The 27678-nt window shown below is 43.9% G+C and overlaps 1 protein-coding gene across 4 annotated transcripts in view; it reads right to left on the bottom strand.

The window, feature by feature from the left end:
• Nucleotides 1–884: 884 nt before the first annotated feature.
• The window catches only part of HIPK2 (homeodomain interacting protein kinase 2), a 181293-nt gene continuing 154499 nt past the window's right edge, over nt 885–27678 (bottom strand). For all 4 annotated transcript variants that reach the window (XM_066634241.1, XM_066634243.1, XM_066634242.1 and 1 more), the window contains 5 exons: nt 27052–27231; nt 20111–20392; nt 11699–11952; nt 10583–10743; nt 885–8746 (listed from right to left, as the gene is read on the bottom strand). In XM_066634241.1, coding sequence (XP_066490338.1) covers nt 8282–8746; nt 10583–10743; nt 11699–11952; nt 20111–20392; nt 27052–27231 — 1342 coding nt within the window. In that variant the 3' untranslated portion in view covers nt 885–8281. The remainder of the gene's footprint in view (nt 8747–10582; nt 10744–11698; nt 11953–20110; nt 20393–27051; nt 27232–27678) is intronic.

Consider the following 27678-nt stretch of genomic DNA (forward strand, 5'->3'; position numbering starts at 1 on the left):
AATGTAAACACTAACTTCTAATCCATGATGAGTAGAGGCGGGAGAAAATGGTGATAATGAAACAAAAACGACTAACATCACTTTCTGCACTTCTGGAAAACATTGAAATTAGTGAAAAAATAAAACTGTTTTCTCCCACCTCTAGCCTTGAGCCTTGCATATCTCAGAAACACAAGGAAAAAAACTAAGCCCCAATGAGTTCTTTGTGTCACTGCTCCTGGCCTTGGGAACCCCTGCCTAGAAATATAAACCTGGCACACTCCTTAGTAACAGTCCACCATCATCTGAATTCCTCCTTAAGTCATTTCTGCCCAACGTTGCATATATGCAAACAGGGTTCAAATGCATACACCTGTGGACCAGGAAAAAATGGGTTAATCTGGCAGAATTTTGGCCTTCAAGATATAGAATTTATTTTATTATTTGGCCCTGGTCTCTGTATATACTATCTAACAGTCTGTCATTATTTGAGATGCTTTTATGTTTTAGTGATTGTTCTAAAAACAGTATTTTTTTTTTCCACCTTGGAAAAGTTGCATGAAAATGGAAAGATGATAAATATTTAAAAAGCAGTAAATAATACTTCTACTAATGGGTAGCTCACTGACACCCCAATTCTATCCAGGGCCAGCCTGCACAATGCAGGGAAGCTGATGCACCTCTGCTGCATCCTATGGGCCAACTGGGGTCCAAGCCAGCCGGGAGAGGTAAGTAAAGTTTTGCTTACCTCCTCTGCCACTCCCTGGTCCCTTATGGGCCTAACTCAGAGCTACACCAGCTCTTTTGCTGGCATAGATCTGAACCATGACAGATGACATTAGGACCAGGATAGGAGCTCCGAATACAGCTGATGCCACTGCCATGGAAACCCACCCTGCTCCTGATCTGCCCCCAGCCTGGCCTGATACCCACCCCACCCCAATCCACCCTGCCACCAGCACACCTCCATTGACCACCAATCTGTATGGCACGGCTGCTGTTGCGTGGCCTTTTGGCCTTTGCATAGGTGACTGCACTCCACAAGCTGTCAGAGAGATGGTTGTAATGGAAGAGTGCAGGACATGCTGGTGGACCTCATAGTCTGCCGTCATATCCTGCAAATAGGATTGGGGCCAGAATTTCATTTTCTAAACTATCTCATTGCCATAACAAAATACATTTTCACTCATTTCTGTTAACAATAATAAAATACACATAAGTTCTGTCTCCTCTTCAGTATGACTAAATTCTCCCAAGCCACTATCTGCAAAAACACATTTGAAGAATAAAGATAAGTGCAGCAAAACAAATAGAAGGAAAAAACTGAATTCCACATCAAGTCATCATCTAACAGTCAAAAAAACCATCAAGTGACTGAATTCTCTAGTGACCAAATTCTCTAATGGGCAGAGTCACACTTTAATTGATATCCTGGCAGACCGATCCTAACCAACTCCTCATGTGGTGATGCAGTGACGTCAGTGTTACTACCGCTGCATCCAGTTGGAAAGTTTCAGCCTCCACAAGTCTTCTTGGGGTAAGGAAACATTTGTTTTCTTGCCCCAAGGTAAACGTCTGCTGGTCCACTGGGTCTACTTGAACCTGCGCCAGCGATGCTGCCGGCTCAAGCCTTCACGGACCCATGAAGGTGGATTAGGCCTCGTAAGGGGGGTTAGGATTTTGCTTCCGCTGCTGCCACACCAATATCATCTCCTTCCCAGGCCCGATCTGCCATGATCTGTTGCATCTCGTTCAGCCCACCCACCCCTGCCTCATTCTGCTCACCCATCTCCCTCCGACTCCCTACATGCTTTAACCTGTCCGCCGCTATGCGGAACCATCCACTCACTTGTCCCAGCGGTGGGTAGCCCATGCACTCTGGTGGGTCATGTTTCACAACTGCCAGAAAGGAAATTGTGCTGCTGGAATGCTCATTCCAGCGTCACAACACACTAGTAGACTTGTGTGACTAGTAGACTATTAGCGTTATACATGCCGAGAGCTTCTTTGGTTAAAGGAAAAGGGGTTTCTATTTCCCTTCAAGTTTGGTAAATTGTAGATTCTCTCAAACCAAATTCTGAGGCATAGTCCTCAAGAATATACAAAACACTGGAGGCAGAACAATTATTTTGTTGGAATGTGATAGGAAAGAACTATTTACTGTTAAGGAGGAAAAAGTGAAGACATTAGTCTTAACGTTTGCAGAGATATGATCACCAAAACTGAAAAGCTTCCAAAACTGGCATTTGGCTGATAAGAGATAAAGAGAGAAAAATCAAGGTCTTCCATGGCATTGTTTTCTTTTAAGAGGCTCTTTCGTTGCATATCATCATGCCGAATCCATAAAAGCAGTACAAATGGCCATGAACCACACACAATTGTGCTTCTAATCCTTCTTTCACCTTCATACATAAGAAAAACTGCATTGCTGAAAGCACTCGGTATTTCAGCATGTTACTGTTAAATGTCCGCTTTCACTGGCTCATCACTGCCTATTTAATTTTGTAGACGACTACCTTGGAGTACCTTCTCAAGCTCATGACACCATAAAACTGCATTTCCTCTTTAAGATACTATATCACCTTTTGGAGTTCCAGTTGCTACACCCAAGCACCATTACACCACCATTATTAAACTGCCACTTCCTTTCCTAGCAGCTTTCTGCATAAATTCACAAAGAACTCCAAAGGTCATTTCAAAAACCGGGCAACATCATTTCCCAATTCCAGTAGCTTCCATTAAAAACACCCACTGGTTCCTGCCATTGTTTTTGTCTGTATAATGTTAGCCATACAGTACAATAGCACTTCATTCCTTCATTAAAGAAAGACTTCACTCCCTTATGCCTAAAACACTGTACCACTTTACTATCTTTTGGATACAAAGAACTATACAGCTAGCTCTGTCTGAACAAGGGAGACTGGAAGTTGTGTTTCTTGAAGAGTAGCTTCCACCCCATCGTGCTGCATGGCAAACCTCTTTGGAAATTCAGGTGAGTCTGAAAAGTAGTTTGTGATATGGTGTGCAAATACATGTGCTTTTCCAAAGGAAGAAATCAAAAATTTCACTAGGTGCACAGATGCTGCAGGTGCATCAGGGGTCAGCAACCTACAGCTCACAGGCCGCATCTGGCCCACCATCCAAGGTCATCCGGCCTGTGTGGAACTCAGCTTGGGAGGCAATACCTCCCATCAAATTTGCCTCACACCAGACAGGAAACGGTAAAGCCGCCTTACCAGGTTCATGGCACAGGGACTTCAAGAGTCTGGGCAGGTGGCTCTGCCATTCCCTATCAGGCATGCAGTAAACTGGACAGGAGGCTTCACCTCCCAAGCCAAGCTCTGTGCAGCTGCTTCCAGGAGCTCAGCAATGTGATGACATCATTGTTGAACATTCAGTCCCTTTGCTGTAAAGGTTGCCAACCTCTGCTATACATACTTACCTAGGAGTCCGTCCCACTGAAATAAATGTGACTTACTTCTGAGCAGGCATGCACAGAACTGTGCTATAAGTAGGTCTTTAGATCCAAGCTTGTTTGTGTTTTCAAAGAGGGTCAGACAACTATTACTCACAACTCTTTTCTAGGATAAATTTATGACTCTTCCTTACAACAGTAAACCAATGCAAATATATTCTATGGCTACATCTAGTAAGCTGCCCGGCTCACTCCCTCCTCTAAACTCATCTCTGACAATGCTGGGATCCACAGTCAGAGCAGAATTTTGTTTTCCAACCAGCTAGGATGGGAAACAAAACAGTAACAGCAACAACACCCTCTATGCATTTTGTCGCCTCTGCATCAGAAACCATTCATCTCTTCTTTCTATTTATCACAATAAGAACCATTCTATGTGAAAAGGAAAGGTATGTATGTATGAATGTAAAAAAGCAGAGTTCATAAATAAAACATTTTGGTGTGTAGAACTAAAACCAAATCTTCATTCATTTCTTGCCATTAATCAGTTGGTTATTTACATTCCTGACAAACCAAGGCCCAAATCCTAACCAACTTTCCAACACTGGCATAGCAGTGCCAATGGGGTGTGTGCTGCATCCTGCAGTCTGGTGACACTCACAGAAGCCTCCTAGAGGTAAGGGAATGTTTGTTCCCAAGGGGATTAATTCAACAAATATGCTAAAATGATGTACTTCAAGAGCATGCACAACCATATAATGTCCTGAAGAACAGTACTCTCAGTTTTGTAGTTAAAAAGGGACTAGGGCTGCAATTCTAACACACTTACTAGGGAGTAAGCCCCATTGAACACAGTGAGACTTACTTCTGAGTAAACATGCTTAGGATTGTGCTGCAAGATGGAGAGGTCTTATTAATTAAAAACATAAATATTCTGTATAACTGGCAAAACTTTAAATTTTAATGTTGCATTGTTTTAAAATTTAAAATATCTCATATCCTTAAGTATTCGTTGGGAAGAGAAAAAATTAGATACTTTGAGAAGGAAGAACTCCAACTATTCAGGCTGTACAATAAAGCCTTTCATCTTGATTAGAGCAACCAGCTACTATGTTACTATGTCTTTAACCAAGTGTCTGAATTCTTCCATTTTAACTAGCCAACAACTCCTATCCATGGACCATGCAATCTCTTTTACCGCCACCATAAATGCTTGTTGCTCTTGGCTTACTGAACACCCTTCGGGTCTCTGAAGTAGGTAACAAGTACTTACACCCTGAACTTTATTACAAGACCGCAAAGCCTTTAAACCTGTAACTAAGCATTATGGTTTGGCCTCTTCAGTTATTTCATACAATAGCAACTCATCAGACATCAGTTGCTACAATGCAAGATCAAAGTGTCTCTATAATCCCAGTATCCTTCTTGAATCCAAGTTGTTTGGTCTGTGCCTAAGAGTGCACTTTTTGAAAATGCCTAGACCAAGATACTATGCATTGTACCAGAAACTGCAAAGTGGCGCCATAATTACAGCCACAATATTCTTGGCTCTTCCCTTGTGTGAGTGACACAAGTTTCTCATCTAGAGTATCTCCGTCTCCCTTTTCCTGCAAAATGTACATGCACTTCAGGCATTCTGATGCCACTGACACAGAAAAAAAAACTAATTAACAACCAATACACTATTAAGAGAAAATAATAATAATAATACAAAGATGCAGGAATGCATGTGCAATTAAAATCAAGAGTAAAATATAATTATCACATATTAAAATTAACAACACAACAACAAAATATCCTTCCTTTCAATGATGTGAGCAGCATGAAGCTTCCATTCTAGATAGGGTAGGAGACAAATGCAGTAGACTACAATGAGAGAAGGGGGGAGGTGTTGCTTTAATAAAATAGCAACTGATTCGGGGTTTTTGTTTCCAGAGCTAAAAGTTGCAAAGTGCATGAACCAGTGAAAGATCATATTAGTATTTACATTACTATGGTTAGGGAGAGAAAGGGAAATTGAATGGTGATCAGATGGAGAATGGGGGAAACAGAGGATTTATTTAATCTAATGGCAAACAGAGGGTTTACCATCAGAAAATAACTGTCCAACAATGTATTCATGGTGAAAATCCTTTCCGCTTCCAGGTGAGGTATGTCAACTCACTTCCAGATCCAGTATAATATTACAACTGTGCTTGTTTGTCTTTCTTGCCAACTTACCTCTTGAGAAACCTTTTACGCCTTAACCACCCCCAGGATCCCTCCCTCTTCTCTCAGCCAATTGACCTACCATATCCCAACATCTTACCATATTGCCAAAACAACTCCTTTTCTGAAGTCACAAATACAGCTGTAGTGGTACTGAGTGGCTATGCAAGGCATGCATCCTGTGTCATGACCGGTCTCAGACCATCAACACAAGTACATCTCCACAGGAAAACACTAAGCACTGACACAGCAGAAGAACCCATGTGCATTGGTGTAGCAGTAAGATTTCCCTCTAACTAAGCCCATTAACCTTTCATTGTACAAAAGCTTCTCTTTGGAAATCTATTTAAAAACAAGACAGTTCAGACGATTTGGTGCTGAGGACACAGAGATCAGCAAATCTGAACAGTGATTTTTACCACAGTAGGAATGAGGTGGGAGGAAGTGTAAAAAGCAACAGCTAAGCCAGGAGAAGTATTATTATCACGGTGTCTCCAAGTCAGGCGTAGCTCTGGGATTTCATGGATAGCAGGACACTGATGTCATAGCTACTGAACGGAACCACTGATCCATCTAGGCTCCTGTTACCCATGGACTTCAAAACACATTACCCAGAAGTGATCGAATCCCTGCTGCTGTGAACAGGACTCATACCTCCAGCAAAGCAAAGGTAGCCCTGTCCAAGGGAGAGCACTTGGGCTCCAAGCAGCCACCCAAACTGCTCAGGTGCCGGTGCAAGGTCTTCTCCAGGAGAACCTCTGAAGCAAACCTGAGTTTTATGCTCAGGAATAATCTGCCTCATTCTCTTGTTTCTTTTCCCACTGAAAGCACTCAAGTGAAAACAGTCCTTCCCAGGTAATCATCTTCCCACATCCCTAGTTCAGACACAGCAATTTAACATGAGGTACTACATATTTCGAATCCAAAGCAAGCCCAGGAGCCTCCTGTTCTGCTTATACTTTTAGCAAGAATACAAAACTGCAAAGAATTGTGGGGCAACAGAGCATCCCCACAGGAAATTAAACCAATAACCCCATTAAAGAATAGAGCCCTTGGAAAGCTGCTATAGGGTCTAAGAACCAGTCCAGTAATTTCCATTCCCATAAAGCCCTCCTAGGCTCATCCATCTTTACATAAGAGCCAAATTCCACAGGTCCTCCCTTGACCCTGCAACTTATCCAAGAAAGATGACATAAAAGTAAAAGTCTAAAAGAAGGAAAAGAAAAACAAAGAACATTTTTAAAAAGAAGAAGAAAAAAGAGCTGAGATTAAATTCCAACCAGCCTCAGTCAGTTTCTAGGAGTACCAGTGGAAGTAAACCCTTAAAACCGCAACTGTAGTTTGGTAAGGCACTACAAGGGAATGATGTAAAACTAAGACTGTGACAGTTTGTAATGGCTGTGCTGAGGACCACACCACAAGAGAAGGCAGCATCAGCGCACACATGCGCACATTCTCACATTCAGACACACACACACATATACCTGGACAATCACATTTGTTACATGCCTATGTTATATCACTTTTTTTGTGCAATCACATTGAGGAATAGTCTATTGGTATCATTGGAGTTTAACACAAAGTAGAAAAAAAGGGTTATGTATAGTATAGTGCTACATTCTACCAAGGGCCAGCTAGAACTTCTACTCCTACACTTAACAGCCCAATCCTAAACATTTGAGGTTGTGTACCTGCTCACCACACTGGTGCAATGTCACTTGCCATAATGTAGTTCTTTGTGCTGCCAAGGTGATGAGATATCGGCATGGCCACATCAGCAGCATTTATGTGCTGGAGCAGGAAATGTAAGGATTGGACTGCAAATGGCTAGGGGTTATCCAAAAAAAAGGGGGAAAAAAGTATTTCCAAATAAGGAAGATGAGATTCTATTGTACATTATTAAAAGGTTTTTTTCTTTTAAGAATAACATTTCTCAGGGATTTATCCAGGGTGCTTAGAGAAAGAACAAACAGCCACATTGCCCCTGATTTGACCCAATAGTGTTTTCTGCTCAGTATGTGTGTTTCCAACCTACCAGAGCTGCTAAGCCTGGGAGTGAGAGAGCTGGAGCAATCTAGAGCATCCCTCACCCTCGGCCTGTGTGCCAATCTGCATCTTCCTGACAGAAAACACATCACACTTTTCATCTTGTTTTTATTTTGGGTTACAGCAACCAGCGCAATGACAAAAGCGATAACCCTTTTTGAAATTCTGGATAAATCCCTCATCTGTACGCTTCTTGATTTAATTAAAAAAAAATATACCCAAACACCTATGAAACTTGTATTAGGAGGTCTGAACAGCAAATTCCTAAATGTAGTCTCCTGGAATCAGATGAAAATAATCTGTAAAAGTCTATGAGTGAAGTTATCCAAAAACAGGACCCAAAACAGGCAAGGATGGTCCTTCTGCTTCTCTCACTATTGAGCATGGTGCAGAATGGGTTTTTGTAGTTTTGTTTTTCATTCTTTTTATCTTTTTTCTATTCTTTTTTTTTAAATAAAAAGTGTAGAACTGTTATCTCCTGTTCTCTTCAGTTCTCCCTCATTTCTTCCTCAAAGTCTCCTCTGTTCAAGTTTTGTCTGAGCTTCCATTGCACGAGACATTCTCCCATTCTGTCCTTCGGTATAAAAGCAGCCTCGTTCCCCTCAGTGTGTGCCATGTCTCTTGTTCCAGTGTTTAGATGTAAGGGTACTGATTGACCTTGGTGGGGCTCAGAGGGTATCCAGTGTAGACTGAGGCTGGAGACGCACTGATATAGGTCTGGTGAGCAAACTGCGCTTGATACTGGCTTGGGTGGATGGTGGGCGATGGAAGGACACGAGGACCCATGCTGACAGGAACTTGGTGGACGATGCTGGCTGGGTACGTAGTGTGCTGGACAGCGTGACGAGCTGAGCCTTGGGAAGCCACCAGATGAGCCACAGTGCCCGTAGAGCCCAAAGCAGCAGGTGCAGTGTACGTGTAGAGGTGAGGTTGAGCAGGGAGGTGAGCAGCTGCAGCCGCAGCCAGGTGGGGGTGGACCGTACCGTGGCTGGGGCTATTGTGTGGGAAGGAATATGGCGCCTGAGCAATCGTGGGAGTGATGTAGGCTTGCTGTCGCCGGTGACTCCCTGTGCGATCTGTCGTGATGTGCTGCTGGGCCTGTTCAAATGAATAAACAAAGAACACTATAGCGACATTTTTTCTCTCTATGCCCCCTTGAAAACACATTTTTCCTAAACATATTTTGATCGGTTAAAGGTAAATAAAGGTACAAGGGGCTATAAGAGAAGGACTGATAAGCAACAGTGGCATACCTAGGGAGCAAGGGGGCAAATACCCTGGGTACCATGCCTACAGGGGCAATGACACCAGCCTCGGCTCCCCCATTGCTTTTTTTTTTTTCTAAAGAGAAAGAAGCCAGCAGCTTCAACTTTGACTCCCAGTACAGTTCTAGAAGTGATTGTGGTGATGTGATGATGTCACCGCAATTAATTCTGGTTCAGGGAGTGGAGCAGCAAAGTGGGAGGTGGCCCCAGGCACAAAAAAAGTATAGGACTGCCACTGATGGACAAGGGGTACTTAATCTGTCCTGCACCTGGGAAGTTTTTCCTCTGACTATGCCACCCTCTAGCCATCCCCCCTCTTCCCACATTTGGGTTCTAGTCTCAGAGCCTGACTGGGGATAAAAATAGTTGCAAAACAGCTGAGGGGGCATTTTCAGGGAAGTCTCGTTGAGTGGGAAGAGATAAGCAAAGGGTACTTAATCTACGCCTGTGCCTGCCTGGCAGCCTTTTTCTGCTAATGCCCCACAGCATATTCCTTCCTCTCTGGATTCCAGGTCCCTGTTTTCCTTGGAAACCTTCTTCATATGGTCATGTTCTAGTTGTCCTAACATTTTCACTGGACACTGCTCATGCTTGATTGATTTATTAGTACTGGATCTCTAACTTGGTTAAGTCCTTTTGGCTATGTAGTTGCATTAACTTCCTCACTTTGGACTTCTGGTTTGTTGGATTGCTACTACCCCTAGTCAGTCTAAAGGAGAATATTTCTCCCAATGCTCCCAAAACACACTGGTACCATTCCTGCAAACTATGTCTCAATCTGTATGCCTTGTTCACTTTCTAATTATCTGGTAATCTCTGGTGTCTCACTCTGAAGTCCAATTGAGTAAACTAGTTTAAACGAGAGTTACAGCCCTATCCTATCAATGCTCCCCTCATTGATTCAGCCATACCACAAGAGCATGCTGCATCCTGCGGGGGGCATGGGGGCTGTCCCAGAGGTCTCCTCTGGGTAAGGGCACATTTCTTTTTCAGAGATAAAACCCAAATGGGTCTACCTGCACCAGCAATTTTGGTGATGCAAGTTCGACTAAACCCAGGAAGGTAGAGGGAGGCCAGGAAGAGGGATAGGATATCAGTGGTGCCAACAATACTGCCTTCTTCTTGGTCAACGGGCTGCCCCCTTCTTGACAATGGGTTATGTCAGAATGCGAGATGCAAGGGAGGGCACCAGGATGAGGTCTCTTGTTATCTGGTGTGCTCCCTGGGGCATTTGGTGGGCCGCTGTGAGATACAGGAAGCTGGACGAGATGGGCCTATGGCCTGATCCAGTGGGGCTGTTCTTATGTTTTTATGTCTCAATCCACCCTTCCTCTCCACCCTGGTCTCTGCCCTATTCCTTCCACACCTCCCTGTTCCTTCCACCCCACTTCCTCCTGCTTATTGGCACCAGGACTTGTTAGAAGGCCACTGAAGTGCAGCCACAGCCACCTGCTGCTTGCAACAGCGGCCCAGCTGTACAACATGGCATGCCACTGTCTGCGACAGCCATAATACACACTATGCCATTAGAACATAAGTTCTGGTGGCACAGTGGGCCCATAAGATAGGGCTGTAAGTTGCCTTGTAGAACATGCCACTTCTTTGGCAGTTACTGCCGGATTCTGTAGTGCCTCTCTCTCTCTCTCTCTCTCTCTCTTACACTGCTTACCTGGCTGAGATTTAGAGGCTGCTGCTGCTGGAATGGTGGTCCTGGCCGCTGCTGCCTGTAGGCAATGGCTCCAGACGAGCTCCCTGAAGAGTGACCGCTGGTGGAGGTCATGATGCTGGAGGACTTTGACTTGTAGGAGGATGAGTGATGATTGGTGGTGACTGAGAGGGGAAGAAAGCACAAATCCCTTTCAATCACATTTAGAGCCCGATCCTATGCATGTCTACTCAGAAGTAAGTTCCATTATAGTCAATGAGGCTTACTCCCAGGAAAGTGTGGATAGGATTGCAGCCCCAATTACCATCAGAGGACTTAAGTCTTAAGCATAATATCATTCATAGGCCAAATGTATTGAGCAGGGGACAGCTCCCTCTCAAGTCCCTACCTGAGCCAGACTAAAGTTGCATGATTCATATTCACCTTGTTAACTGATGGTCTAGGGGCAAGTTTTCTCACTTTCAAAATATTGCCTATAAAGCTCCTGGCATGGGGAACTCTGATTCTTGCTTTGCTATGGGAGACTTTCCTTGCAAAAAAAAAATTCCTGTTATTAAACTTACATCTCACATCTTTCCAGAAGGAGAAGCCACTAACAGTAAGATCAATAAAATCAGTTAGTGATTTCCAATTGACCTTTTACTGACTGAGGGCCCAATCCTATCCAATTTTTCAGTGCCGGTGTACCTGTGCCGATGGGGTGTGCGCTGCATCCTTAGGTGGGGAGACAGCTACAGAGGCTCCTCAAGGGAAGGGAACATTTGTTCCCTTACATCAGGGCTGCATTGCAGCTGCATCAGTCCTGGAAAGTTGGATAGGATTGGGCCCTGACTCTCTGTGAAAGGTAAAATGCCTGCAGTGGAATACGTTAGGGTGTGAGAGACTCATTAGGGGCTGTGAGAGAACCACTAGGGGCTCACAAACAACCTGTGAAAAGCCCCTTGGTCTCTTTATACACAAAAATGCTTCTGCATAACATGTATGAAAGGCAACAGGCCTGCTATAATAGCTGAACAGGGGACTTGGCAGGGTGCACAAGACGGAATCAGGAACAAAGGGATTCTTCTGCGATCCTTTCATTAAGGCCTGTTACTCCTCTGATGGACGTAGCAAACTTACCTGGGACCAAGCTATCGCATGATTCTACTAACACCTCGCTGGCCTGTGTTTTCAGGGGTGGTACAATAATTGTCCGGGGATTGCCATTGCAATGTGTTTCCAGGGCTCCTTTTGTATCATAGTTGTTTCCATTATGGTTTGCTCCTCCACGGTGCTGCACTGTGTAGGGGCTGTTGTTTCCAGACGAATCAGAGTAGGGGGAATCGTGCACAGTCACACAGCTGATGACATTTTTTCTTTGCTTCGACAGGGGGCTGTAAAACAAAATCCATCCTGCTTATAAGGCTTCCTTATATTACAATATTCCTTATAATACTTTTACATCCTTTTTACACCTGAACCACTATCCTGAAGCCTACCAGCTCCACAATATCAGCACATCCATCCTACTCTCCCAATTTCTCTGCAGCAGAAACATACCATGGTTGGACTGTGGGCACACATTCTACAAAGCTGCTATCATCTGACTTACAAACTATTGGCACCTGGGGCATGACCAATGCAGACCAGGAGCACTGCCAATTGGATTCTAGAATCTGGCAGGCTATGGATGGAGCCAAGATACAGTTTGATTGTAAGGATGGAGCCAGGGGGCAATTTGGTGGGTCACTAGGGGAGCCTGATGGTTCCATTAAAGGGGGTCTAAAGCAAAAGTCTTTGCAGGCCATTTCAGATGTTTACTGGTCTTCAGCCTCCAATACCGATTACACAGGACTAAAAACATTCTGTTCCTTAAACGTTACACCAATTCCTGCGTATATTTAGGGTGCTGATTCCAGAAATGGCATCCATTTTGCCCTATCACATCTAGTTTTGGAGACACGGCATAGCCTCTTTAGTGAATGGTTCAAGCAGCTTCCTCATGAGGAAGACTACACCATGGCTTCCTCATGAGGAAGCTGCTTGAACCATTCACTAATGAGGCTATACTATATCTCCAAAACTAGACATGATAGGGCAAAACGGAGGCCATTTTTGGAATCGGCACCCCAAATTCATATCAAACCACCATAAAGTTTGGGAAAAACTTTTCTGACCCTCCGTTTTGTGGGCCTGTGTTACCTGCCAGAGCATTGTTTTTTAACTCACCAGGGCCCAGTCCTATCCATCTTTCCAGTGCTGATGTAGCCATGCTGACAGGGTGTATGCTGCACCCTGTGGTGGGGTACAGTCATGGAGTTCTCCTCCAGGTACGAGAACATTTGTTCCCTTACCTTAGGGCTGCATTGTAGGGGCATCAGTGATGCAGTTGGATAGGACTGAGTCTTGAGCGGGTAACACAGTAGACCAATGGCAGCCCTATTCAGGGCTATTCAGCACACAACAGGTGTTCAATCCAAAAACAGATCCTGCAGTTAGGCACCTTAAACTCTATGGAGAGGCATACATCCAATGGGAACCGCTGCCAGCTAGTGTAGACCACACTGGACCAATGATCTGACACAGCAGAAGACAGTTTCATGTATTCCCTTCAAAAGCTGTACATGCTGTATGGCTCCTCAGAGTGTTCAGTGCTTCTGGCAGCGCTGCTGATATCCTATCCCCCTTCCCAGCTTTGATCCACCTTCCTGGGTCCACTATATAGCTGCTGCAGGGCTAGACAGACCCAGCAGGGCAGCAAGGGCTTACCTAGGGGCAAGGGGACAAATGTTCCCTTACCTCAGCAGTTCTCAAATTCTCTATGAGTTTGAGCCCCGCTGTAAGTGCCTGTGGGGGAAGGGGGAATGGAGAGACACAATTGTGTCACTTTCGAGGGGTGCAGGGGCTTGCTTGTACATACCAGACACTGCAGCAGCCTCCCAGGGGTGCAAGGAACGCCGTACCAACCTCTGCAGGGCTCCCCAACATGCGGAGACACTCAAAATTGCAATTGTGACCCACTTCCGGTTTAGTGAACGCCAACTGGACATGGGTTGCTATCGCAATTTGAGCGTCTCCGCATGTTGGAGTGCCCTGCGCAGGCTGGCGCATGGTTCCCTGCACCCCTGGGAGGTTGCTGCAGCTTGCTGTGAGTATGAGCAAGCCCTTGCACCCCTGGAAAGCGACGTAATATAGGGGATCGCATCGCTCCATTCCCTCTCCCTGCCCCTTAAGGGGCAGAGGTTAGGGCTCTCAGGCTGGGGCATCGTGACACCCCAGTTTGAGAACCACTGCCTTACCCCAAGGAGAACTTTGTGGCCTGAAACTCCCCCAATGGATGCAGGGTGCAACCCGTTGGCACAGCTGCATCACCGCATGGGGAGTTAGGTATTATTGGCCTGGTGGGTTGCAATTCCATACACTGAACTGAACTCAGTGGGACTTACTTCTGAGCAAACAGGTATAGGATGACACTGTAAGTGTATATCATGGAAGATCCTCAGTTTTATAATCACCTTCCATTAACATGTAATTGTTTTTCCTAGGTCAGCATGAACCCTGAAATGCTGAGATGCTATACAAACTAATCTGCCTATGACATGAACAATACGAAAGAAATTGACACAAACATACAAATCCCTTGTGCAATTTTAGAAGTTCATTAAACAAAGTTGCCAGAACACTATTGGGATTTACACTACAATTGAGTCTAATAACCCACTGGGGTTTTGCCCCCCCCACCTCCTTTTTGACCTAGTTTAGAGGGTGGGAGTCTGCCGAAATTCTCGCAAAGGGCTCATCTCCTTAACAGCATGAGGGCTTGGCTACAGAAAATAGCAGCAATGTTTTACCGATTGCATTATGTTGTTATGGCAACAGTAAAATTTTGTAAAATGATGAAAAGAAATGGATAGTGTATAAAGAGCTCAGTAATTAGCTATGATGGCAGAAGGCACTTCAATAGGGAGACAAACACCCTACAGAATCCAAGTAGGCTTTCCTGAATCTTTTTGGTGCTATTTCTTTTTATCACCTCTCTTCTGTAGTTTGACAGATCTGAAACCAAATGCTAATTTTTAAATTAAACTTAATGCAATGTTTCAGTGTGTTTTTATGAAGGTATATCCTTAATATAGCTTCCTACACAGCTTACAGCCCAATCCTATCCCTCACCTGTCTGCATGCACTATAAACCCTTCAAATCTATAACGTAATTAGATCAAAGATGACGCTGTCAGTATCACATGGTTTCCGAAGGGCAGAGCAAAATATTTAAATGTTTATTCTTTCACTCACTGGAGGGGCAATTATGAAAAATAAACTCTTTGCAACAAATTGGACAGCTCTGGTATGAAAGTCTTGGGAAATTCTTTTGGTGTAAAATTCCTGAGTTCAACCACACGTTCAAGGTCCATTTTTCAAAATGATTTCTTCTGTAGGGCAAGCTGCTGAAGAGAGCCTTTCATTATTGCAAGTTGGAGAGAAAGAGGGTGGGAAAGATGCAGGAAAGGGGGATACTATCCAGCACACACCATTGCCGCAGGTTCCTTCCTGCCCCATTACATCGTCTCCCTGCCCAGTTTTGCCCCTCTTTGCCCCGTTATGCCCTCCCCACCCCGTCATCTCTCCCGCTGCTCCAGTGGATGGCCAACAACACAGGTAGAAAGGTGCCAGCCTTCCCACCAGTGTGCTCACCAGCATGCTAACGCTGGAACAACTTTTACAGTGGTGCTGACTGCTTTATGGGTGTGCAGGCCAGCAGAAAAGGTGCTAGGACATCTGGCAGTAAGAACAGGATCTGGCCATAATTCACCTGTTTGCAAACATATTTATTGCTATGTTATAGGGGTAAAACATCTTAGCAGTACACTAGGAAATGAAGCAGCCTTTGTGAAAGCGACACAATAAGGGAAAAATTCTCACTCCTGTTGCCATTTGTCTCTTTTTAGTTTTGACTCTTTTGAAAAAGCACACTTTTGGCTTTTGGATTTTCTTTTTCCTTGGAAGGATAAAGTCATGAAGGGCACTTCATTGCCCCCCTTCCTTTCACTCACGACTCCCTGCCACACTCTGCTGTGCTAGAACTGGTAGAATGATAAATTATTCTCTGCCCACCCACTGCAACAGTGATCGTTGTGGGTTCGCCCCTGCATGTCACCCACCCACCAATGTTCTCTCACTTGCTTACTTCAAAGATTTATGCCTCTCCAAGATCATGATGCTTCAGTTTTATATTTATGCCAATGGCTTCTGCCACTAGCCACTGTTAGTTTCAGCTTTCGTCTTTAGTCAGCTTTAGTCTGAATTTCATTTCAATATTTCACCCCATGAGAAGGTTTCATCGCAAGAAAAATGTGCAGGAAGATGTTAAGGCATTGACTTGCTGCAGGTGGTGAGGTGAGGTTTTCTCCATCACATGACTAGAATTATGTCTACATGCAAATCTGTTTATCAGTGTTGTTGAACTGAAGTTGATAGCTGCCTGGTGTATAGGTGTCTTTCCTGCAAATAAGTTAGTGTAGAAATCCTGTAGCTTCTAGATTTATAGTGCTTTGCCACAGATTTCTATTATATTATATATTAAAGGTCTGCAATTGTCTGACCTGGCTGTCCTGAGTTTGGCCTAAAGCCAGAAATGTCTAGAATTGGTTGATGAAAGGCGCAGAGGATGCTAGAATTTCTGCCAAATACATGTACTGTCTGCTATAAGCAAAGTTTACGTAAACTGGATGCTGTATGAAGTCTGCTAAAGAGACTATGATGAGATTAATTGGGACTTGAGGAAAGATATGTTCATATATTGACCAAAATAATTGGGTCACTGTATGCATTCCTTGCTCAAATTTGTTCTGATCAAGTGTATTTGCTAATAATTGCTCTCTGAGTTGATTGCTGTTTCCTTCAAGCGTAATCTTAACATGAAACTTAAACGCTGATTTGTGTGGGATGCACACGCCTGTAAGAAATGCCTGATCTTTCCTTCATTTTCTTGTTCTCCAAATGAAAGTGCTCTGATAAACAGCCTGACCAACAGTACAACCCTATTCATGTCTTCTAAGAAGTTGTTGCTGGCATCCTTCAGTCTCGAAAGACTATGGTGTCACGCTCTGAATGGTGGTTCTGGAACAGAGTGACCTCTCCAGAGCGCGAAGCCTGGGTAAAGTAGGTATGGAGGATAGGCTGTTACCCATGCAGCAAATCCCCTCTCCACGTCGCTGAAATGGTCCAATGGAGAGGCAGAGACCAATACGGTTGGTTCCAGCGGCATCGCAGGAGTTGCCAGAACATGACTGTGTTCAGCCATGAACTGCCTCAGGGACTCCGGCTCCGGATTTTGCCTCGAGGTTGACTCCTGAAGCCTTTTCCATAACTGGATGTAGCCACAAGGCAGTGGAGGTTTGGGATCAGAGTTTTCCTTCTCTCAGATGAGCTGCCTTCCCAGGCTAACGAGTCCCATCTACCCGGTGGCTGTTTAGTCGCCTCTTACGACAAGTACAGCCAAACTGAGGGCCTATTCTTATCCCCAGCCCCCAGGGGTATGAATTCAGTGGGCCTTACTCTTAGGAGTGTACAGAATTGTAGACAACATTTATTTGTACAATCTGAATTCTCTAAGTAAATGACATGTGTGGAAAGGGTATGATGATGTGGAAAAGGGGACAGAGAAACAGTTTTTTCCCCCCCTCTCTATCTCTACAACACAAGAACTGAAACATCCAATTAAACCCACTGGAAGTACTTCTTCATGAAGCACCTAATTAATTTATGGAATTCTCTACTACAAGTTATGGTGATGAGATACATTCATGAAGGACAAGTCTATGAATGGCTTCTAGTTATGATAGCTACATGCGACCTATTGGTTCTGAGGCAGTGTGCCTCTGAATATCAATTGCAGGTTAAGTTTATCTAAAGTCTTAACTCCTGGTTGTGGGTATCTGATTGGCCATTGTGAGAAAAAGAGGCTGGATAGGTGGGCCTGGATAGGATAGTTCAGCAGGGCTCTTCTTATGTAAGCCTACCTTAATGAGAGCACTTCCATAAGGAGGAAGCCTGTGGCAGCAAGCTGGATAGCCTGAGATAACCTTGAGAACATTACTCCTGCACCCCCAAATGTTTGTTTTTCCAGTTTTTAAGTACAGGAATGATTTGCAGCTGTGTTCCTATCATCCTAAAAGCAACATGGAACCTGTAAAGACATTTTCACAAAACTAGTCTCTACTGTTATGGATCCCAAGGACAAGTCCAGGTTTTCAGCGGCCTCAGCAAACTGCCTTCCATGGGCACCTCCTTGTCTCTGTGAGTCCCAAAAGAGATGCTCTGCTACTGCCATACAAAGGCTATGTGTACACTCAGGGGTCAGCACTACAGATCAGCCTTGGCCCTTGGCAGCTATGAAATGATGTTAGTCCCTCATCAAATCTGAATATCAAGGTATTTAACCTATCACTATGAAGTTGATCTAATGAAAATACTGTATACAGTAAATACTCTGTTCTAGTGTTTCTCAAACTGCAAGTTGGGACCCACTAGGTGGGTCGTGAACCAATTTCAGGTGGGCTCCCATTCATTTCAATGTACGTTTTATTTTTAATATAAACTATTCAACTTCATGCTACCATGGTATGCGACTGCACCTGATGAAATGTTACAGATTTCTACTTTTAACAGGCTTCTACATCTATGCTTTTAACAATGATAATAAATGGGGCTTACTCCTGGATAAGTGTGGATACGATTGCAGCCTTTGGGATGTTTGGGGAATTTTTTAAAAAACAGATCAGTAACTGCTTGGGAGGGTTAGAAGGGTTCTTTTTTATTCTAAATAAATTGTTAAACTTATACTTATTGTAAGCTTTTTATTTATTCAATTAATTTGATTTGATTTTGTTGTATGCAGGCGTCAAAAGTTTTCCTGCTTGATGATGTCACTTCCAGCCATAGCATCACTTCCAGGTTAATGAATCACTTCCAGTGGGTCCTGACAGATTATCATTCAAAAAAGTGGGTCCTGGTGCCAAAAACGTTGAGACTCATTGCCCTATTCAATGTTCCAGCTTGTCTATCTTCTCACAATACACTTAACACTTTCTCCATTAGATGGCACCCTTTCATTACATTATCCTTGAAAGCAACTTTGATTCTTATCATGGGGAAGACAGTGCTCTCTACTGCTTCTCAGCAACAACTGAAAGTACTTGCAAAAGTCTAGTAATTTAAAAACTGTTACTCAAACTACATACATAAAAACGGTGAATATGATTAACTTCTTAATAAAAGACTCTTTTACTTCTAGTACTCCTTAATATGCTCCATGTCTCTTGTATATTGATTTTCATTTTTACTTCCTTTTACAGGAAATCCAAAACCCATTTCCACAGAAGTATGTTCCACTAAGTTCAATGGGACTTGTAACTAACACTGAAGACTAAGGGCTTAATCCTACCCCCCCCCCCACCAGTCCACAGTATGCAGAGATTCTGCTGAAATATGTGCTACATGCTCTGGGTGAGTGACCAGACAACACAAGTGAAGTTTTTCCTTATTTACCACTCTGTAAGACACCTGGACTCCAATGGGTCTCCTTAGACCTAAGCCAGCTCTTTATCAGACTCAGGGATCATGTTCAAGCTGCGAAAGGGTGGACAGGATCTTGGAGTGCGCCACTGCCACTGAGATCCTCCACCTCCCATGCCCAAACCATCCCTGGCCTGGCCCACTCTCTTCTCCACTCTGCTCTAGATCCTCTCCCACTGCTGACCTACCTGCTCCAGCAGATGGGGGAGGTTCTGTGGGCTAGTGGAGCCTGTGCGCAGCCTCCAGTTATTTGCACTGGAGTGCCTGGCCTGCAGAGCGATAGAGCGGGTTTTGCACCATCATTCTGGTGCTTATGGTGGAGGTTCAAGAGATATGCCACCTTAATGTCTTGATAGGATTGGGCTGTTAGAAAGGAATATAAATCAGGAATATTTTCAACAGGTACATTTTTGAACGGGTATATGCACTACTGTACATTTTATTTTAAATAGAAGGAATTTTTCCCCATATCACTAGTGATGAGTTCCTCCAGACTCAGATCAGATCAGGTCAGAAAAGAAGCTGAACTACTTAAAATATAGGTACTATACAGCTTGGGAATATATGCAATGGAAAATGTACGCAGGTAGCTCTTTCCACAACAAGAGAATAGGGAGGAAATCTAAGAAGGGGAATACCTTTTTTTTTAAGTAGGTCCTGGTGCTAAAAAGTTTGGGAACCACTGAGCTAGGACCACTCTACTATTAGAATTTTTTTTTTTTTAAAAGTAGTTTTATGGCCATCAAATGAAGAGAAAATGGACCTAACCTCCCTCTCACCCATTCCCATCATGACATTTTTCTTGAAATATTTCTTCTTGAAAGACTGGGAAAGAAATCACAGGTGACTGATGCTGTATTGGTGGATGAGTGAGAATTGTAAACCTCTCTCTCTCTCTCTCTCTCTCTCTCTCTCTCTCATGCACACACAGGTAACACATACATACTCCAGTAAGAGTCCACTACACTTGCTTACCTGGTGGGTGCATGTTTTTGCTCTTCCTCTTCATCGGTGTCACTGCTGATGGTGATCACACTGACTGCAGGGCTGGGTGTGTCGGGAATGACGATCGTTTGTCGCTGTCGCTCCCGGGTGGTACTGGAAGCCCTGTCTCCCCACCCACACGTGACGGTGGTGCTGCAGGCGGGGCTGTTGTGCACCATGGCACAGCGAGGGGGGGTGTTCTCCTTGACTCGCTTGGACCTCTGCGGAGAGCTGATCGTCTGAGAGGAGGACACCTCAAAATTGGACATGTTTCTGAAAAGAGAAAAAGAGACACAAAATGCATATTGTTCCACTACAGATGTGTCCTTTTTGCTTTGTGGATTCTTTCCTTTTTCTTGATGCCTCCAACTGCCTGTGCTATGAACACCCCTTAGTCGGTAGTCCAGAGCTACAGAAATATTTTGCTGCTGAAGTACTTAACAGTGATCAGACCAAGTTAGATTGCAAACAGGCTGGTTTGTTAAAACACGTACTTGGGATTAATAAACTATGGCCATGAGCCAGGAATTCCTATTTACCCAAAGCTCATCCAGCTAGATGGTAGGTATTAATGGTGCACCTTTTTATTCTTTATTACTGTTGTTTATACATCGCTTTTCAACAAAAGTTCACAAAACTGTTTATACAGCAAAATAAATGAAAAGATGGTGTCCTGTCCCAAAAGGGCTCACAATCTAAAAAAGAAAAAGATGCAAAAGAGATGTCAGCAAATAGCCACCAACAAAGATGAAATGAAGGTGAATAAAGGCAGATTTAAGAGAGGCACCACTCTTTGGGCAGCCAAGGCCAAATCGAGACCTGATTGAGAGTGTTGTACTCCAGCTCAGGATCTACAGGGTTAATTGTTGGGGCTAAAAGGGCAGCAGGCAGAAGGCAGTGCACTCCTGACCACATAAAGGCAGAGGGTCAGATCCTAAGTATTTATACCTGCCTGGTCAATTTATACCCGCCTGGCCTGACTCATATTGCCTGTGAGTCTCTGTAAGTCCCTGACATTGTACAGCCCTATTTCCTTCAGTGCCTGGAGAGGGCTCTGAGTTCAGAATATACACAGTTACAAATAGCGCTGAGCAAAAACCTATGTGTATGTGAATCCATGTGCATTTTACTAATAGTTTCAACCCCGACTAAATGAACCTCCCTTTACGACAATATTTTGTATCCCTTGGTGAAAGGCTGCAAGACTGTTTGCAAAGGAGCAGGTGTCAAGTGGAAGAGAAAGTACACTCCCACCACTGAGGAGCTGGACTCACAAGCTGAACTGGCAAGCCTATGTATATCTACTCAAAAGTAAGTTTCATTGTTTTCTATAAGGCTCGCTCCCAGGAAAGTACTCATAGGATTCAAGCCTGACACCCCTTCACAATGGGTTGCACATCCCACTGAAAACAATGAAGTGGAGAGGAACACTGTCTACTTTTGGATGTCTACCCAGCTGCTGATGTCATTGCTCTGCACTGGATTTCATTCAACAGGACAAGCATCTCAGAATAAATCCCAAAGAAATCAATTCCACCACAGGTTAACAACATCTAGCTCTCTTCATTCCTCCCCCCCCCCCCAAGCATCAACAGATGGGGAAAGGCTGGTTTTGAACAGGGCTGAAAAGAAAGTGTCTGTGTGGGGAGGGGGGCAAAATCAAAGACACCATGAGTAAAATTCGGCACACCACAAGTTTCAGGTTGCTGAGATGGTAAGGTCCCATATCACCATGAGGCTCCTGGTTAAAACCCTGACACAATACAAGTTTAGCATGGGACTTTCTGGTGTCCCTAACTGAGACCAGATAAGCACCATCTGTCCAATACTTCTGGCTCAATCCAGAAAGATACAAAATGCAAGCTGGATAAGCAGAGGAGATTTAGGTAGGCAGTCAACCCTTCCCCAAGCAACACAGCTCACACCTCCACAGGCTGGCCAGCTGCACAGTATAAGAACTCTGGATCTTTCTATTTTCCCCCTTGGGGGTGGGGAGTCTCCCTACTAGCAGAACATTACAAGAGTCAAAAGCAAGGAAAGTTTTAGTGCTGGTCAGAAAATTCTGCAGCCAGTCTTTGTTTGAATGTGCAGTTTGGTCTGAAAGCTAACAAAGGACTAGCTGGAATGTATCAAAGGGAGGGAATTACGGACATATCACACCGCACCGAGTCCTTTGCATAACAAATAACTGCACAGTAGCATTCATGCCGCTTGCTGAATACCAATGAGAAAAATGGAGTATTCTTCTTTCCAAAGAAGCGCATCGTTCATTTGTATGTAATAATGCAAAGCAGCAGCTATGGCTATTGGGGGCTCAGCAAGAGTCGGTTCTCCTCTCCCACTTCCTTGTGTAAACACACTATACATGGAGGGGGGCTCTTTGCTATGCTGAGATATGCAAGGAGGATCCGTTCCCTATTTTATTGGCTGATCCTGCCCACACAGCCTCTGCTCTGGCGTTTCACATGGGCAAAGAGAGTTGGAATGCACCCAAAGTAAACAAAATAAGGACAGGAAAAGAACAGGGAGGATTTAAAGCAGGAGATTTAGAGACAAAATTGGGACTGTGTGCAAATACATTACAAATGGCCTTGGCCAGAACAGGCTCCAAATGCACACGTCTCCATTTTTATAAAGCGCAGACCATTTTGACTCTTCTTTTCCCTGCTATTAAGAGGAATTTAGCATTCATTAAAAGTGATGTTTTGACAGATATGTTGATTAAATTCCACCCACAAAAAGAAGCACCGCACAGCAATGCAAATGTTTCAAACATCTGTCCTGACAATGTGCCTCGACAACACCCACCAGTGGAGGGTGGGGTTTTGTGTAGGACCAGACACTTGACTGATGCAACCAACTATATACCATGTCATGGCCCAGAACCTGGGCTATTGTTTTGCAGTACAAAGCACCAGGAAAAAGATGCAGCCAACCTTCTAATGACTTCTCCTTTGCAGAGCAATTCCGTTGTATGCATTTTGCACAGCAGCAAATAATGACACCCACCTAGCCAACCAAACTAAAATTTTATCTTTGTCCCCGTGAAATGTAAGCATACATTTATGATGCAGTCCGGGCATGCTTACTCAGAAGTAAGTTCTTTTGTGTTCAATGAGACTTACTCCTGTGAAGGTGTGCATAGGATTGCAGTGTTGATTAATTTGATTTTAAAATGTATAATCTGCTTTTCAATAAAGAATTCTCAAAGGAGTTCAATAAAATCATTTTTAAAAATCATTCAAAATAAGCAAGCCTATTAAAAACATTCAAGTGATCTATGCTTATGTTTTTACATGGACATATACGTGAACAGGAAGGAACATGTGCTAGATAGCTTTTGAGGCACAGGGAAAAAAGGGAACTGTTCTGCACATTCAGTCCAAGTTCATCCCAACCACATTTTAGCTTTTGTATGATATTCTTGCAAGACAGTTTTCATTGGCAATAGTGATATCCCATCTGCAATAGATGAGGGATCATTCTGAAGTGGGGGCAGAGGAGCGAGAGAGTCAGAGGGGGTTACAGTGCTTCCATTCACTCCCAGTTTTAAAACCACTTTTCAGAGATTCTCTCCAGTGCCGGAGAATGAAAGTGTGCAGCTGCCATTCAATATTTATTTATTTTAAAAATTCATATCCCACCTTTCCAAAGCTCAAGGGAGCTAACAAACAATTCATAATAAAATGCATCCATAATCATAAAACACATTATAAATACATAATAATAAAAGCCAAACAATTAATAAAGTCCAAAAGCACTAGTGTACATTGCAGTTTATAATTAAAACTGCAACATATAATACTGAAAATGAGGACTTAAAGCAGCAGAACAATAGCATTAAAAGCAACAAGGCCATGGACAGCATGGATACAGTGGTGGACCTTCCAAGTCCCATGCACTGGGGCAAAGGTCTGCAATGCTGCCCCTTGCAGGATGCCACCATCCCTCTGTGTGCAAACCCTCCCTCCCACTTACCTGGAGCACACAGTGCCTCATGCAACTCCAAGATGCATCGGGGAAGCCTCCTGAAGGTTCCTTGATGCTTTAAACTGTGCTTCTGGAAAGCCGGAAGCACAGTTTCCAACCCTGTCGGGAGCCTCAGAAACACAAGTCTTCACGCCCAGGGCATTTGCCCCATTGCGTGAATGGGAGGTCTGCTGCTGCATGGTTAAGAGAAGCTCACTTCCCAACACCCCCCCCCCCAAACTAAAAAAGTCAACTGAAATAAAAATGTCTTCAGCCCCTATTGGAATGCCTCTCACTAGGGAACTGTTCTTAACTCACATGAGAAGGAGTTCTACAGCAGCAGTGCCACTACAGAAAAGGCCTTGCTTCTTGCTGTCACCCCTCTAACTTCTGTTAGAGGGCACATGAAGTAGGGCACATGAAGTAGGGTCCCCTCAGATGATCTCAGGGGACAGCCTCAATGTATAGAGATATAGCAAGTTTTTAGCTTTAAGTTCGAAAATGATGCAGGCATGGACTGAGCAGTTGTGTCACTCATCACTGACCAGCTCACTCATCATCATCTCAGTGATAAGAACATAAGAACAGCCCCACTGGATCAGGCTATAGGCCTATCTAGTTCAGCTTCCTGTATCTCACAGCGGCCCACCAAATGCCCCAGGGAGCACACCAGATAACAAGAGACCTGCATCCTGGTGCCCTCCCTTGCATATGACATAATCCCATTTCTGAAATCAGGAGGTTGCACATACACATCATGGCTTGTAACCCATAATAGATTTTTCCTCCAGAAACTTGTCCAATCCCCTTTTAAAGGCGTCCATGCCAGATGCCATCACCACATCCTGTGGCAAGGAGTTCCAATGTGTATAGTGCCTTTAAGAGTTCAGAACACTTCATGTGTTACCCTGACAATGACCCTATAAGGTGGCATTATTATGCCCATTTTACAGCTGTTGGAGTGGGCGAGACTGGAATGGAGTGGCTTGCTTGGGCTTGTAGGACTGTTTGCTGTCATCCTGCTGGGCAGGAGGTCTGGTCTAGAGGGTAGAGCCTCCATTGCCTGAAGATTAACATCCACAAGGTCGCCAGTTCGAGGCCACCGGCACCGTGCGACCTTGAAGCAGCTGGCAAGCTGCATCTGAGCTGTTCCATCTGCTCGGAGCATGGGAGGATGGAGGCCAGAATGTTAAACTAGATCGGAGTGTAACACCTTGAATGTAGTGGTTCTTGAAAGAAAGAACCTTCTTTCAATTTGTAAAAATCCCTGCGTGGATTTAATAAGCCTGCCTATGTAAACCGCCTTGAATAAAGTCTTGAATAAAGACCAAGAAAGGCGGTATATAAATACTGTATATTATTATATTATTATTATCCTAGAAGCCATTCCCATTTCTGTTTCAGTCATAAATTTTAAACAATTTATATTTAAACAATTATGTTTAAACAACCTTGGTAATCCTTACCAAGCAGAAGACTTCAAGGTTCACACATATTTGCATGACAATGGTAGCTTCCAAGTGTCATTAATTTGCAGCAATTTGTAGAGCCCACTGATGCCACTTGTGAAGGTGATGGTAATCTCAAACCATCAAGAAACAGCCATCTTCTGCCATCATACTAGCTAAATTCCCACCTCATCTGTTCTGCATATAAATTCACTGAAGCAGAAACAACAGGCCTTTTAAAGTGGTTCAACATCCCCTAATTTTGTTAATTTTGCTCCATCACTTTAATGGATTTAAACAAATCCAATTGCATAGACTTGCACAGACTTCTGCTGGAGAAGCTTTCTTCTCAAGAGAAACAGAGCAGAACCTTTTACAATGCTCGTGGAGCATGCTAATATCTGGACACTCAAGCTCCATCAAAGAAATTCTGGAGCACAGCAAAAACACCAAAAACACACACCATTTACTCTCTACTGCTGATTCCCCCAATCCATGAAGCTCACAGCAAAGAACCACCAAAAAAAGGTGTTCCAACATCTCAGTCAGGAATATGCAGACTACTGGGAACAAGACCTGGAAGCTGACAAACCTGATAGATTGCTGCAGCAACCCGAAAACAAGAGCTGTAAACTTACAACAGATCCTCACTGGCTATAGCATAACTGATCATTGGCTATTCTTTACCCAATTTATTTTACGGAGCTGTCCGGGTTTTACTAGGGTCTTTTCTCCAAGTCTCTTCAAATCATTCACTTTTAAAGTAACTTCACCCACACACTATGTATGATAAGCCCATAATACCCGCAACATTATTATTAATAATAATAATAACTTAGTAAGTAATTCTGGCTCTGTGTTAGATACATGTTTGCTGCACTTATACATTGCATGTTTAAACGCATATCTTAAAAAGTCATGTGTGAAATGGCCCTCAGGGAATTATCTCAACTAAATGAGGAACATCTCCTCTCACATCACTGTTCTGATATACTTTGACCTCATTATCTGCAGGGGATCTGTTCTCTGACCCCCCCCCCCATGGATACTCAAAACCCATGGAGAATGGAATCCATGAGTGGGGTCCAACTCCAGATGCGACCAGAAGCACCTTCTGGTTGTATCCAGAGGCATTCTGAGGCCTGAAAGGGAAACTTCCAGAGAGTTTTCTGTGGCCTGGAGAGGCCATGCATGGCCTCCCTGAGCCTCAGAAAGCTTCCCAGACACAATTGGAAGGCACTGTTGGTCTTGTCCAGGAGGTCAGGTGGGGCCTTCCAGTGTGGGTTTGGAGTTAAATCTGCAGGTTCATAACCTGCTGCATAAAAGGGTCCACCTGTGCTCTCTCATATTTCCAGGGATGTATTACCTCTACTAGGGGGAGTGGAAGTGGATGATTTCAGCAGGAGGGGCAGCAGCCCCACATTTGACCAGTTCTGCCCAAAGGGAGATTTGGAGGAGAGACAATGCCTGTTTTGTCACTTCTCACCCCATGTCTCCCCCACCCCCCGTACATACCTTGCTGATGATTGGTGTTGTTTATTCTTCCTAGAGGAGGTGGTGCTGGTTGGTTGTTGCCTCATGACGTGAGCTACGCCCACGTTCAAGGGCTGGGCTGCTGGAAGGGTGACATGACTTGCTAAAAGTGCAGGCTGTTGCATGATGGGATTGTAATGGCTACCATGAGCATGTGTATTTCTGCAAGAAAAGGAGAAAAAAAAGACATTTTACAGGTTTTAAAAAGAAGGCTTACAAATTCATGACAATCACAAATGCATCCCAGATGCACAAATGTATAGGCATAGTTTCGATGGCATGAAGATTCCTTATTCAGGCTGTGCATTGCTGATGTTCATTGCTGACAGTTCATTGGTTGGTGATTTCAAATTGATATCAGAAATAATTAAAAAATGATTTTCTCTACCCCCCCCCCCAAATTAATTTATTTTCTCATTGCAGTGTCAGATTACCTTAAATCTACCTTTGGTGATTGAAATGCATACATTTGAGTTTCTAAGAGCCTGTTAGCATTTGCCATGTTCACTGACTGAACAGGTAACAAATGCAAGTGACTTTTATAAGGTTTGCTGCAAAGGATGTGGAAGAGAGGCCAAGCTTAACACATCACTGTGACAGGACAAGCAG

Source organism: Tiliqua scincoides, chromosome 7 (assembly GCF_035046505.1).
Source record: "Tiliqua scincoides isolate rTilSci1 chromosome 7, rTilSci1.hap2, whole genome shotgun sequence".
Classification (NCBI taxonomy): domain Eukaryota; kingdom Metazoa; phylum Chordata; class Lepidosauria; order Squamata; family Scincidae; genus Tiliqua; species Tiliqua scincoides.